We start from the raw sequence: 15,574 nt of genomic DNA, 5'->3' as shown, positions 1-15,574 counted from the left end.
TTGCTGTTTGGGCAATGTCATGGACTTTAATATCTTTTTTATATCATGGAGACCAGAACTGCATGCAATTATTTAGGTGAGACTGCACCAATGATAAATATGGCAGGAGAATAATTTCTTTTGACTGAGTAGCTATGCTATGTGTAATGCATCCCAAAATGTGGTTTGCCCTCTTGGCTGCCTGAGTACACTACAGACTCATGTTGAACCTGCTGTCAACCAATACATTCAGATGCCCTTCTGCTAAGCTACTCTCCAGACACTAAACTCAGTATTTGTATTTGATCAATTGCTAATTGTCCAGTGTTCCAATGTATCTGGATTCTTTTGCAAGGCCTTTCATCCCTGCAGGATTCAGCAGCACCTCCCAGTTTTTCATCATCAGCAAACCTGATGAAAATGCAATCTCCTCCTACATGCAGATCACTGATAAAAATACTAAACAGGAATGGCTGTAGAATTAAGCCCTGGAGAACACTGCTGGCACCATCCACCATTCAGATTCACTGTATTCACTACGACACTTTCAGCTCTACCATCAAGCCATTTGATCACCTAGTGTAGCATGAAGCTATTTATTTCACAGTTGGACAATTTGTTCAGAAGGATGCCATGAGGATCTATATCAAAGGCCTTACTGAAATACAGAAAGATTCCATCCACTGCTGTCCCTTCATCCACTGAGCAGTAACCTTGTAATAGAAGGAAATCAAATTACTAAGGCAAGACTTTCCATACGCAAGCCCATGCTGACTATGCCTGATAATAACTTTGTTCAAATATCTCTTTCAGTAGACTCCAGGACAATCTACTTTGTAAATTATCCATGGACTGAGGTTACTCCAATAAGTTTGTCGTTTCTTTTGTCTTCTCTCATGTAGATGGATGTGACACTGGCTAGATTCCGGTCAGCAGGGACCTGCCCAGACTCACACGAGCTTTGGTAAATTGTTGAGAGGGGCATATCTACAACATCTGCTAATTACTTCAGCACTCCAGTGTGCATCCCAACCAGCTCCATGAATGCTGAGCTAATACAACTGTCCCCTTACAAACTTAAGTAACCACAGATGACAAATCACTATTCCCTTAATTATGAATCTCACACTCTAGGTAGCTCAAGATCTGTAGTTACTGTTAAATACTGAGGGAAAAAAAAAGAAAAAGAAAAAAGAAAAAAAAGAAAAAAAAACCAAAAAACAAAAAACAAAAAACAAAACAACATAAGGCATTAAATGCCTTTTCTTTTTCCCCCATCCTACTTGATATGTGACCATCCACTGCAAGTACTGACCTGCTGCTGACATACCTGAAAGAGCTATTTTTGTTGTGTGACACCACAGTGGCCAGTGCTAAGTCAAGCTGGGCTTTGTCTTTTCTTGTTTTCTCCCTGCAGATGTGTGCTGCCACTTTGCATTCTCCCTGTGAAGCCAAACCTTGCTTCCAGAGTGTCACAGATGATATTATATACTTCACTTGTGAGAAGAGACAGTTATATTTTACTGCTAGAAGGTAGTGATTTAACAAATCTTACATGACTTGACAAGGTTCATGATGGTAAGGTCACTTGATTATGTACTGAATAGACAACAGGGTCAGCCAAAACTGTTAAGGAGACCCTCTCATTTAGTCATGAGGTTTAGAATGGATCCTCTGGACTTTATGTCTAAGGAATTATAAGTGCAATCAATCCTTTATGTCGCTCAATACCATACAGCAAGTTAGAAAGCTATTAGCAGATAAGAAGTCTCTCAATCTTATAAGAAGTTTCAAGAAGCTATCAGATAGTCACTTAGTGAAAATATGTTGCAAGTAAGGAATTTCTCAGCTTTGATGAATAACGTTGAGACTTGAAATTTCCTACTCAAGGAGAAGATTCTGGCATTGCCTGAGGTCATGCAATGACAGCTCAGAAGTCCCTGGGCTGTCCATTATTTGTGGGGTAAGACGAATGACTACTAGTAGTAACTGCATACCAGCCATATTTGATTCATACATGCTATTTCCTCGATGTCCACCTTGATCCCAGTTCATTTATCATGACCAAATGTATCCATCAGACCCAACAGTGATAGCTATTGCCTGAGAAGGGATATAGGTGAAAGGCCAGGTTAGGGAGACAGTGCATCACCACACAGAGGTCATATATTTTCTTTTTCTACTCTAGTTGCAAAACAAAGTTTCCTGTTCAGTCAGGTAAGTCTTCTGCCCTACCTATTTATTGACTTGCAGCACAATGGGATTTTAAAAGATGGTTCTTGAAAAGCAACTAGCTCTCATAGACTCCTGAACTCTTCAAAGCAAATTGCCAGAGGTTACTGCTAAACAACTTCCTCAGAAGCTTAAAGTATACACCCTTAAAGTGCTGGCTGGCAACTTTAATGAGCAACCTAAAGGTTTTCAACCTAAATGTCCTTGTCAAACTCCCATCAAGCTCTTCCAGCACCTGGTGCAGAAGCCAGCTACACTCGCATGGGTGCTGTGTGAGTTCAAGGAGCTCTGTGATTGGCTCATGAGAGAGCTCACCTTAGAAGAGACCTCCACTGACATTGAGAGAGGTTGTTTCACACAAAGCTGCATGTATAGGATTCACATGGTGGCAGATGATGACTCTCTATCTGAAGGAAGAAGTCAGGATGCAGAGAGAAAGGAGAGGGAAGGCCCTGCACAGCAGCATGCTGCGAGGAGAAGCGGTACATAGCATACCTCCTCACAGTCACAGTTGCAAAGGACTGAAACCAGAGGCACTGTGAATGGGCTTCATTGTGCTCACTGAGGGCAGAGTGAAGAACCAGCCTATCCCAAACAACCTCTGGGTGCTGGTGCCTCAAGAGTGAGCACACTGGACAGGCAGAAGACATGTCTCAGTATACATATTCTCAGGATAATTTAAATGAAAATACTACAGTAATACATTCCAGTTCAGTTTTCATCTTTAGCGTCTTTAATATTTTATAAGCTTAAGTAATGCAGTTTTCCGTATTTTAATAGTTCTATGCAGTTCTTCAGTATGATCGATTATCAAAAACATTATGTACATTTGCTGTATTTTAATGAAGTTTGTCAGAATGAGACTAACCCAGAAAAACCAGCAAACATTAATTTTAATCAGCACTTCTGCTTATCCTTTTAAGAGAACTCTCATTTTTTATGTTGTTCATCTCCACTATTTATTTTGCTTTGTTGGCTGTTTCTTTTTCCTGCACTGTTTCAGATGTCCAGCATTACCACTAGCTGTTGGTGCTCACAACAGACTTTACAGGACCAGTACACTAACTAAGCTATTTTCTTTCATGGCACTGTGAAACACAGAGGACCTTTTTTTCCCTCAATCATCTCCTGCTGTATATGACCAGTGACTCAGTCTCCTTCCTAAACTGATCATGCTTCTTGCACCCTCAGTAAGTTTGTAGATAACACCAAGTTGGGAGAGAGTGTTGAGGGAGGAGACAAGGGCACAACAGAGGGACCTGGATAGAATGGATCGATGGGCCAAGGTTAAGGGCATGAGTTTCAATAGGGTCAAGTGTTGGGTCCTGCATTTTGGTCACAACAACCCCAGGCAACCCTACAGGCTTGGGGAGATGTGGCTGGAAAGCTGCCTGATGGAAAGGGACCTTGGTTTGCTGATGGACAGTCGGCTGAATATGAGCCAGCAGCGTGCCCAGGTGTCCAAGAGGGCCAATGGCATCCTGGCTTGTATCAGGAATGGTGTAGTGAGCAGGACTAGGGAAGTCATCCTGCCCTTGTGCTCAGTATTGGTGAGACCTCACCCCAAGTACTGTGTTCAGTTTTGGGCACCTCAGTACAGAAAGGACATTGAGGTGCTGACACAGGTCCAGAGAAGGGCAACGAGGCTTGTGAAGGGCTTGAAAAATCAACCCTTTGAGGAGAGGCTGAGGGAGCTGGGGCAGTAAGCCGTATTTCTTATTTTATATATCCTCTTTTCCCTATTCTAATAACCTCTTTACTCCCACATACTTACACTAAGAATTAAAATACAACAACAACACAACACATTTTACTTATTGGTAAATTTTCTAATAAAATTCCAAGCACTACTTTAAAGGTAAACTCTCTCTATGCCAATAAGTGCTCCTTACTCTTAGGACATGGCAAAGCCATTTTCCTAAAAACAACAATATGCTGCAAAATGAATGTTAAGGGTAGGAATGATCAACCAAAATAAATATTTTATAATAGCTACATTTTATATCAACTTTAAGTGCATTTTTGTGCTTGTATACCGCAGCTGTTGTTACCGGATTAACTAAAACTTTTCAGAATTTACAGAATATCTGAAATTATATCTAATTTAATTTCCAAATGCCAGCCTCCCTGTTTAATTGGATGGAATTCATCACAAAACTAGAACAATATATATATATATTTACTTTCTCAGCACAATGTACAGCAGAATTTGCTTTTTTTAGAGCAAATAATAACGTGAAAATACAGTGACAAATTTAATATACAAGACTATTTGTTTCATCTAGGTTTTCTGGAGGAAAAGAAAAATTGCAGAATTATATCAGACTACATGAGACTGAATATAAAATGAGAAACATGGAAGTATCTACAACAGAATAAAATGATGTCTAGGAATACAACGGACTGGAAAAAAAAAAAAAGGAAAGAAAAAAAAAAAAGAAAAGAAAAAAAAAAGTAATTTGTGAAGCTTAAAATAGCCTGAGATTAAGAAATGTCACATTGCTTGAAATCCCTGGGGGTAGAGGCACAGAAGGCATTTCACAAACATGAATTATTAAGGATAGACAATTTCTACTTCCTTCAGGAATGGATTACAAGAAGTAAAATATATTAAAGTGGAACAAGATTTTTCACTCAGCAAAATAATACTTTCTGAGCTAACTTCAGAGAATCTGGAAACTCTGTTACATACACGAGAAATAAGAGAGAACACCAGCTAATATAAAAGCAGGTGATACATAATCAAGAGCTGCACGTACAATGATATCAGGACTAGAAGCCAATGTGATAAGCGTTAAATGCTCCAGGACACTGTATCTTAGTTCAACAGTTATCATACAAATGTCTCTTAAGATCTGTAAAGTGCATCAACCAGGTAGAAAGAGATCACAACCTCTGAAATGTAGCCACTGGCAAAGATCTGACAACTGTTCTTCAAATAACACCACCTCCAAATATACCATATACCTGCAATGCTCTACAGCCCTGAACAGAATGTCAAGTGCCTGTCCATTTGTACTAACAATGCTGTAAAACTGCAACTTTAAACATGAATAGTGAACCTTAATCTAGAACAGTGCATTGAGGCAACAAGCCCAAGTGAAGTTTTCTTTCCAAAATGTTCACACTAGTTTTATGGCATTACCACATTTTTTAATGTTTTCCCGATTTAGCAAACCTGATGCCATCTTACTAAATCCTCATTTCAATCAAGTTATAAAATCAAAACTCGAATTTCCTTCTAATTTACAAAAAAAAGTGTATTCATAAACACAGCCACAAACGTAAGAATTTTTGATGTGTAACTTCATGATGCATAACAGTTAGAATGAGATTTTAAAATGTGATGGATTCTTAAACAAGAAAAAGCATAACAATGTGCACAATGTGATCATTATTACATCTGTTATTCCCTTTTACAATACAGTCTGGTCTAGAGCTGAGAACCAAAATCTTTCCATCAAGTCCATACTGCAATCCACTCAGGTATAATGGCCATTCACTTCAGTAGTGACAGAATTCAAACTCAAGACAATAAAACCAAAATAGTGACTGACTTACCCCATTTAAAGGAAATGTTTTCCATCCTAATTCTCCAAGGACAGCTGTAGTATCAAGCAGCACAACTGAAAATGGAAAAAGAAATGGTATGTTTGTGGTGGTGTTTGGATTAGACATATAAAAGACAGTAAAATATAAACTACTATGAACGAAACAAGTTATATCAGCCAGGTACATCTGCTTAATGCTATTAAAGCAATGAAATTATAGAATCATAGAATGGCTTGGGTTGGAAGGGACACCAAAGATCAATAAAGCTCCAACCCCACTGCTGCATGCAGGGCCACCAACCTCCTCATTTAATACTAGACCAGGCTGCCCAGGGCCTCATCCAATCTGGCCTTGAACACCTCCAGGGGCAGGGCATCCACAACTTCTCTGGGCAGCCTGTGCCAGCAGCTCACCACCCTCACAGTAAAGAACTTCCCCCTGATATCCAACCTAAATCTTTCCCCCCTCAACTTAAAATTATTTCACCTTGTACTACCGTTATCTATGCTTTCAAAGAGTTGACACCCCTCCTGTTTATAGGCTTCCTTTAGGTACTGGAAAGCTTCAGTGAGGTCACCCTGCAGCCTTCTTTTCTCCAGGCTGAACAAGCCCAGCTCCTTCAGCCTGCCTTCACAGGGGAGGTACTCCAGCCTTCTGATCATCTTTGTGGCCCTCCTCTGGACCCTCTCCAACAGCTCACTGTCTTTCTTGTACTGGGGGCTCTGGACCTGGACGCAGCACTCCAGATGGAGCCTCACAAGAGCATAGCAGAGAGGCACAATCCCTGTCCCTGCTGGTCACCCCAATTCTGATGGAGCCCAGGATACCATTTGCTTTCCAAGCTGCAACAGTGCACTGCTGGCCCACATAAAGTTTTTCATCCACCAAGACCCTCAGGTTCTTCTCTGCAGCGCTACACTCAAGAACTGTTCCTCCCAGTCTGTATATATGCCTGGGATTCCCCTTGCCCAAGTGCAGTGTTGGAGTAGAAATAAAAACACAGCCAAAATATTTGAGTTTTTGAGGCTTATATCTCATTATTAAATGTCTCAGAACATAAACTCTACAAAAACTAAACTTTTTGCAGAAATTGTTGCTAATTTACCATATACTACCAATGTTGCTTCATCATTAAAAGGCTTCTGAATACGTGTGCACGATTTTGCAAATCTAGAAATTCTGTATGTGAATTTACACATTAAAGGATAGGCAGAAAAACAACAGTTTCAAAAGAAAGATGTTTTAAAAAAAGCCGCAAGTTTTCAAGAAGTAAATGGAAGATACACAACACACAAACTGTACAGTTCTGAACTCAGAAAGACAAACAACTTATGGTTGGTACTTTAGCTCGAATATCACAACGCAGAAAGCTGTTACAATTATTTTGTATAGCTTCTGCAATATTTATTTTTTTAATATATGACAGGATGCACATTATTGTATATTGCAAAATCCTTCTGCACTATTTTAATATGTTAAATTACATTAGCAACATTTTTTCTCTTCTTTTCACTACTAATGTGAAAATTATACAGAATACAGATCGTAGCAATAAAGAAGCTGACTATAAACTAAATATTTAGTATTAGAGATTTCATACCTACAGGTACTACTGCCCTCTAATGGAATTGTTTAATCTGACCTAATTTAATTTTTAAAATGTAAATTACAATTTAATATGAAATTAAGTACTGAATAGTGCATTTGATTTCAATTGTCAAGCTACTATGTTTTGAAAGCTCAGTTCCTCCTCACGGCCCACAAATTCCCATTCTTCTTCTGACTGCTATATGATGGAGAAAAATAAGCTATTATCATTTCATAGAATCACAGAATCATAGAATGAATTAGGTTGGAGTGGATCTTAAAGATCATCTCATTTCAACTTCACTGCCAAGGGCAACGTTGACAGCAATTAGATCAGGCTGTCCAGGATCCCATCCAACCCAGCCTTGAATGCCTCTAGTGATGAGGCATCCACAACCTTGCTGGGTAGCCTGTGACAATACCTCACTACACTCTTCCTAACATGCGTCCTAAATCTCCGCTCTTTTAGTTTAAAGCCATTCCCCCTTGTCCTGTCACTGTCAGATCATATAAAAAGTTGGGCTCTGGACTGCTTATAAGCTGCCCTCAAGTACTGGAAGGCCACAATGAAGTATCCCCAGAGCCTTCTCCAACCTAAACAAGCCAACTGCCTCAGCCTTTCTTTGCAGGATAGGTGTCCCTAGCATTTTGATCATCATATGAGTTTGATACCATTTTGCATACAATTGGGGGGTTTATGCTGTTGCACATTATCTTCCATCTCTTATATGTGCATTGATTGTTTGGACAATAAAAGCAACAGCTACATATAGTTATATGTATAGATAGATAATGTGTGACTATAAAACATTACATCATCACTGATATACATCAGATCATGGCTTTCTTGCCTTATGGAAAAGAAAAAAAAATGACATACAAACTACTAGGACATATCCGCTGATTAGAGGGAACCTGGCCTAAAATCTTCCTTAGTCTTCTGTACTAGTGGCAATTAGAGCTTTTCTGTATTTGACTGTATGTTGACTTCTAACCTCAAATTCAAATAGTCTTAACAGTGAATTTACAGCCAGGTAGCAAACTCAACATTATTAAATGTTTAATCATTAGTCTGAAAAAACTAATGACATTTTTAAAAAATATTCCACAAAGAGGGTGATGCTTTTACTCACCATTTCTTCACCTTTTCACCAGTTTACAGATCTTTATTAATAATTCAAAGGTAAATTCAACCTGTTATTTTACATGCCTCGTTTTGTTTCCAAAAATGGAATCCCTATCCCCTAGGGATCACTGCTGCCTTCTCATCTGTTTGCATCAGGTTCCCAAACTCCTGTTCAAGAGTCAGAAAAGCCTCCTCCCATTTGATTTGTGAAGCATCAGTTTCCTCTGTCACCCCTCTAGTGATAATGTACCAAGGATCTGTCACCTCCAGAAAACTGAAGTCAGTAGGTTTAAACTTCATCTTTTCATTAAGAAGACCAAATGCACTGTTGAATTCTGAGAACATTTCAGTTCATCTTAGGTACTTCTTTTCTTCTCTCCATCTCTCCTCCTTGCTTCTCAAGCAAACCAAACCTACCTGGGTTATTTATAAACTTGCTTCTCAGCTGAGATTATGTCTTGCTACTGATCAAGTATTATCATTATATTTTTAGTATTTAATATGCAATTAAATAACTAACTTTTGCTATTGACAACGTCAAAGTTTAACATGTTGGTTCACTTTTATGATTTCTGTGGTAGCAGAGCTATGACTTAATAGACATCATCAAGGTATTCAGAACTAATAAATGAAAGGAACAGGGATCTAAATATGAGAATGAAAAAGAAATTCATTTCTTCAGTGAATGTTGAATTTATTTATTCCCTGAATTAATCAAGTACTACCCAAAAGCTCAAAGCTATACAGTAAAACAATTAAAAACTAAGTGTGAGTTCACCAATAGTATGCTACATTTAAGTACAATCTAATATTTCCTGTATATATTCACAAAGTAATTCCCAAAAAAAAAAAAAGAGTTTTGTTTATATACAACTCTTGATACATTTCACCTGATAAGCATATTCATAATTACGTATGTTCACCCATAGTCACTGAATCTGATACATCCTCAAACTGGGGAATTCAAACAACTACTAGCCAGAATTAGAAAAGCAGCATTTTCAAAGTCAGAAATGAAAATCATAAAATGAAAGGACTTTGCAATAGTACTTCTACCAAAAAAACATAATTACCAATCAAAAATGTGCAAATAATGGCAGATCTAGTAAACAGAAAATTTATGGTAATGTAATACAAATCCCTGTAAAGCAATGAAGTCGACAGAAGCAGCTTTACAAATGAGGACATGGATGAAGTAATAAAGTTCTCACACACTTCAGTGATTTTGAGATATCTACACAATAGACTTCAGCGTGGGACAGTGACACTCAAGCTAGCTTTAAATGAGGTAATTAAGAATCAGTATATCCCCAGCAGTACAGACCTAATGGCAGACAAATCTGCACTGCCAAGAAACTTCCAACTAAGAGCTCCTTGGCAGAAAATTTACTCTGCCAAAAAAGTTCCAGACTAAGAGAAATGCTCCCATATATATACATCTGAGTTACATACAGGAATGGATGCTTCTCTGGCTTTAGAACAGTGTCTGTTTCCAAGGAACTGAAAATTCAAACTCACAGAGACTACAGACAGTGGATACTACGTGTGATGATTAAAATGAGAAAACTCCCTAGAAAGCTGTATTTATTCACCCATGTCCCTACACTCACACATTTACTCTCCTTTCTCTGCCATAAAATGTTCCATTCCTCATAAATGAGACTTCATGCAAAGAGGTCACTCTGGAGAAGCCATTAGCTGCTACCGTAAGTGAAGTGCGTACCTGGAGCTACTGAAGTTGATACTTATGAAAAAGCTATAAATAAATTGCTTGCAGCAAAAGCATGTTATTGTCATTTCTGACACCAGCCTCCACCTGTGGGAGTCCAATCTTTGAGGGGCACAGACTATAAAACTTGCAGGGTGAACAAGACCGAAAGAGTTCTGCTATTACAAAGTAATGCCACAGTTCAAAATGAAGAACCATTACAAATCCATTTAGATGAAATAAAAGCTGAGATTATACAGTTGCATGCCACTCTTTAAGTAACCAAGCCAGAATTGATGTCATTTGGACAACAGTAATACACAGATTTAAACATACACCTATAAACCTATTCCTAACTTCATACTTCATAATTTAAAAGTGTTTGGCTTTGTTTTCCACTATATTCTTTAATAGACAATACACAATTATCTCTCGTTATGCCACATAAAGCTCCATTTTCCCATTTTTCCTTTGAACATATCTTACACTGCTATTATTAGACTTTACAATTGAAATTAATCTTTTTGGAGGTTTCGCCAAGTCCAGAGGGAGCCGGTTTATTTAAAATTATGATGAACATAGCTCTGAGGACTGGCAGTGTGCAATTTTAATTTTGATTGTGCTCTGAAGATGAACTCTGCAATTGGTACAACGCAGCTCCAGACAGTCTGACCTAACAGTTTTAAAAGCATACAGGATTTCAGCCAAACTAGTTCACGGATTCATTGCCTGACATCAGAATAGGCCATCAGATCACCTAGACTGACCTCCCACTCACTGTAGACTAATGTACCTCACTGTTACATCTCTACTAGGCTCAGTGGCCATGGGCAGCACACTCTCCCCAGCTATCATCTGCTTGGTGGGGTGGCCAATGCCAGGTTCACGAATATGGAATGTCTCTACCAGGCAGGGTAAAACATTAACAAATAGCAGATGGAAAGTTTCACTCACTTCTAGAAGGGCAGTCGTGACTGCTTATCACAGAATCACAGAATGACCCGGGTTGGAAGGGACCTCAAGGATCATGTAGTTCCAACCCCCCTGCCTGGCAGGGCCACCAAACATACGCCTTTACTAGATCAGGTTTCCCAGGGCCCCGTCCAACCTGGTCTTGAACACCTCCAAGGATGGGGCATCCACAACCTCCCTGGGCAGCCTGTTCCAGGGCCTAACCACTCTCCTAGTGAAGAACTTCCCCCTAACATCCAACCTAAATCTTCCCTCTTTTAACTTAAAACCATTTCCCCGTGTCCTGCTATTGTCAGCCCTTTAGAAGAGTTTACTCCCCTCCTGGGAGTAAGTTCCCTTCAGGTACTGAAAGGCTGCAATGAGGTCACCCTGCAACCTTCTCTTCTCTAGGCTGAACAAACCCAACTCCCTCAGCCTGTCCTCATAGGGGAGGTGCTCCAGCCCCCTGATCATCTTCGTATGTCCTTATGTCTCTTATGTCCAGAGACAGGCAAATCTGGCAAAAAAAAAATTTCTCTGAAAACTTACATATCAATTGTAATCAGTTTCCATTTATAAGATGAACACTCTGAGTGACTCAAGTCTCTCACTTCCAGCCTCAATACACTTGCAATAGCTCTCTTCTGAAGTGACAGCATTTTCTTTTTCCCAGTTTTTATGGCCTTTCTTTCTTCCTTTTCCTTTTTCTTTTTCTTTTTTTTTTTTTTTTTTTTTTGAGAGAGAGAGAGAAGTATCACCTGAACCGTTCTGAAATCATTCCTTCTAACATTCTACTCATTAAGATAAAGAACCTTCCCAATTTTTACAACCTGTTTATATAACTGTGGTGACATCAGACCACTTTTTAGTGCAGCACAGCACAAGTAGGCAGTTATTAATCTATCAAGATCACTATCCTTTACTGAATCACTCCTTTTCACTGTTATTTTTCAGTTTAGTTTGCATTTTTCTTCTTGAATCCACTTGTTTCTATTAAAGCAAGTCTCGCTTTTAAGGACTGACCTTTAATAAGCGTTACAGGCTGCTTTATGTCTACATGTCCATTTGTTCACTTGCTACTCTACTCTTCTTTCTGCCAGCTGTTGACTCAATATTTATTTGCACATTACTAGTGAATTATGTTCATCAGTCAGAATTTTGAGCTGTGTATAAGGGATGACTAAAATTCTATGATTTACCAATCACTGAAAACTACCTTAAGGTTTCTTAGATGCCCATGTACAGAATTCACTTACTAGAACCTTTAATAAAGTTTATACTGCCAGAATACTTCATGATATTTTGTCACAGTTTATAAAATCTAAACATATGTTGGTGTCTGCCTGAGGTGGAAGGAGAGAAGAGATATGTAATATTCAAGTTATCTTGGCAATTAACATGTAATCAGCTGGAAAAATATTGTTAATGCTTTTGTTTCTGACTAGGCCTCTTTTCTTTAAAACAAATGAACTGCCGTTCATTCCATCTATATCAATTGAGACCTTTTCCAACATTTCCATTATTTCACATATATTTCCACAGCCCTTTTAGGCAAGATTAATGAGCTATGGTAATAAAGGCCTGGGAGCCCCCATCTAGATAGCAGTTCTTCAGAAGAAGGATACAGGGTCACTGCAAATCACATAGCAAAAAATCAGCAATGTTGTGTGACTGAGATAAATAAACAGGTTTACAGCAATGAAAAACATAAACTAATCCTTCCTACTCTTCAACGTTTGTAAGGAAGTTCTGTGTCAGATTTTCAGTGCCTGACTTCAAGAAATATGGAGTTAAGTGCCAAGAGAGTGCAAGAGAGCACCAGCACCAGGAACAATGAGAGCTCTAGAAAGGCTCTGCTCTGGAAAGCTCTAACTACACTGGACTCATGCACTTTGAAGGTTAAAATAGAGGGGCTTCCCAATCATGATCCCCAAGAGTATCAAAGTTAGTTGAAGCCAAATAGAATGATCTGATCTCTTTACCAATAGTCAGTAAGGAATAAGGGATTTTAATTACAGTAAATAGAGTTTTATGTTAGACTTTAGGAAAATCCCGACTACATTGCTTTCCACATAAACTCATACTGCCTTAGGGCAGAGGGAAAAAGCTGAATGACTTCTCAAATCCTCTCCAGCACTGATTTTTATAAAAATCTAGTTTCCTGGTTAATGGAGCTTCTCTTTTCTTTTCAAACTAGTACTCTAACACATACGCTCTTCCAATACTCTTAAATTCCCCTTGTCCCTAAACTCATTAAATTTACCATTAGTTGCCCAGAGATCTCCTCAGACAATTCTGCCAGGACTTTTGGAAGAGAATTTTCAATGCTATGTGGTGGGGAATGCTTGTTATTTTTTCACATAATGTGAAGAAAATGCTAATTTCTAAATTTCTGAATTCTGAGCACCTTATTTTCTTCATTTCTTTCCAATTCATTTCTTTCCAATTCATTTCAATACCATTCAAACAATATTTTTTCTTCACAATAGAGAAATTCTCTTTATATTGAGTATTTTGTTATGTGAGCTTTTACCTAACATAATTTCTTTTGTTTTAAATTTCCTTCTTATTTACCCTCTTAAGTTTCATTTGAAGTCACTTTCTAATGGATTTCTATACATTTCACAACTGTTCTTTACTTGGCGGCATTTTGCTCCTAGTTACACAAAGTCTCCAGTGAGCACCTTTAAAAACTAATTCCCTCATAGCATCATTTTTCTTTCCATATATTCCATACAGACATTTGGGGAATAATTGTTTTCTAAACTGATTCAGTTAACGGTTTAAGTGTCAGCGTTCCCCGCTATTACCTGAATACATGTAATTTCAAACCCTGTGGCTCTGTGCTAACAACATTAAAACAAACAGTAGTTCTTCTGCCCAGAAGCCTACTATCCACCTTTTTTATTCATCCATATATTCATAAGAGACCTGTATAACCTAGTAAGATCATTTTTAATGAACTTAAAATGTATTCCCTTTGTTAAATATTTTTATGTTTTTCTACACGTTCATAGTGCTCCTGCTACTTCAGAGCTAAAATAATTACCTTTTCTGCACCTTATATGCAAACATACAGATACTCCCAAGACTAGAAAGCTGCTCCATCTCTCGCCAGAATGTAAGCACACTTTTTTCATACCAAAAGCTTCAGTTTTACTTAATCCTTTTTTCACATTGCCTTTCTTCTGTTCACCATGAATTTCTTTTTTTTCCAACGTTGTATTCTAATTAGTTTGCCAATCATTACAGACCCCTCCCTAACATAGCTGCTCTGACAGCAATGCCTCCTATTTATTTTCATGAAAACCACAAGAGATACAAAAAGTACAATAACACCAGTATTTAATAGTGCAAATTCTCTGCTACAAAACACTGTTTTTCAGCACAGTCACCACCATTAGCCATGAATTTTTGCCAGTGATGAACAAGAGCCTGTACACTGTGCTTGTAAAAACCTGCACTCGCATAGGTTTCAGCCACTGCTGAAACGTATCACCCACTGCCTCACAGTGCTCAAACCCACTGGTTGGTTTCCAGAAGCATTCAGCAAGCACTGATGAATGTCAATGGATGCCATTTTTTCTGCATTGAGAAATTCAGTTTCACCCCTTTGCTTCATATGAACTTCCATGACAGATTCCATTCTGTCACACTGCCCCTCTGCTGCTGTCTGTCATACAGCAACAAAACGTAACAGAATACTGGTGGGCGGTTTCAGCCTTTACTGCTATAGAACCAACATCCAAAACCAAAATAATAACATAGGAGGCATAATTTCAGAGAAGCCCCTGTACAGCAATGTAACCTCACTGGATTAAGTGCTAAATAGAAAAAGCAAGAAGAAACTCTGATTTAGCCTCTTTTTGTCCTTTTTTTTTTTTTTTTTTTTTTTTGGTGGAAAATGGTGCTGAATTATATACAATCTGGATTATAGATTGTAGATTTTTATATGACAGTACTATATAAATAAGCAAGATAAATAAACCAAATTCTTTACTTCATTCCTGATACCTAAAATTGCAAGATACCATGCTGAGAGATGTAATTTATGTAATTTTTTAAAATGAAATAGTGTCTTGTACCTACTGAGAGAACTGATGGAGGCAGAGGCAATTGATTCCGGCTGTATCTTCAGTACTATTACTCTACATACTGTCAAACCCCTGAAGCTAGTGAAATGGAAGCAGCAACTAACCTTGGAATGACACAGTATTTCATTTGAACAATTAAGTGGATGAGACATATTTAAGACCAAAGCTGATTACTGTTACTCACTGTATATAATTCTTGCAAGCCTGCGTGTTCCCTTCCATTTACAACTCATTTGCCAAATACTTACTTTTTCAACTCCATCCGCTTTTCAGTATTAGAAAGAAATAAGCAACTTCTATCACAAACCATGCAGATTTTTCAGTTTACTATTCATGCTATGTAAC

At 38.2% G+C, this 15,574-nt stretch overlaps 1 protein-coding gene across 9 annotated transcripts in view; it reads right to left on the bottom strand.

Moving 5' to 3' along the window:
* The window catches only part of LOC107321707 (ephrin type-A receptor 6), a 438,244-nt gene that overhangs the window by 397,683 nt on the left and 24,987 nt on the right, over nt 1–15,574 (bottom strand). For all 9 annotated transcript variants that reach the window (XR_014938440.1, XR_014938441.1, XM_015878874.3 and 6 more), the window contains exon 2: nt 5,773–5,837. Coding sequence is in view for 7 of the 9 variants with exons in the window: in XM_015878874.3 (XP_015734360.2) it covers nt 5,773–5,837 (65 nt within the window). In the remaining 2 variants the exon portion in view is untranslated. The remainder of the gene's footprint in view (nt 1–5,772; nt 5,838–15,574) is intronic.

This window comes from Coturnix japonica, chromosome 1 (assembly GCF_054131305.1).
Source record: "Coturnix japonica strain WE chromosome 1, WE-NBRP24, whole genome shotgun sequence".
Lineage (NCBI taxonomy): Eukaryota > Metazoa > Chordata > Aves > Galliformes > Phasianidae > Coturnix > Coturnix japonica.
Note: the sequence above shows the minus strand (reverse complement) of the source record. Positions and strands in the feature narration are given on the sequence as shown.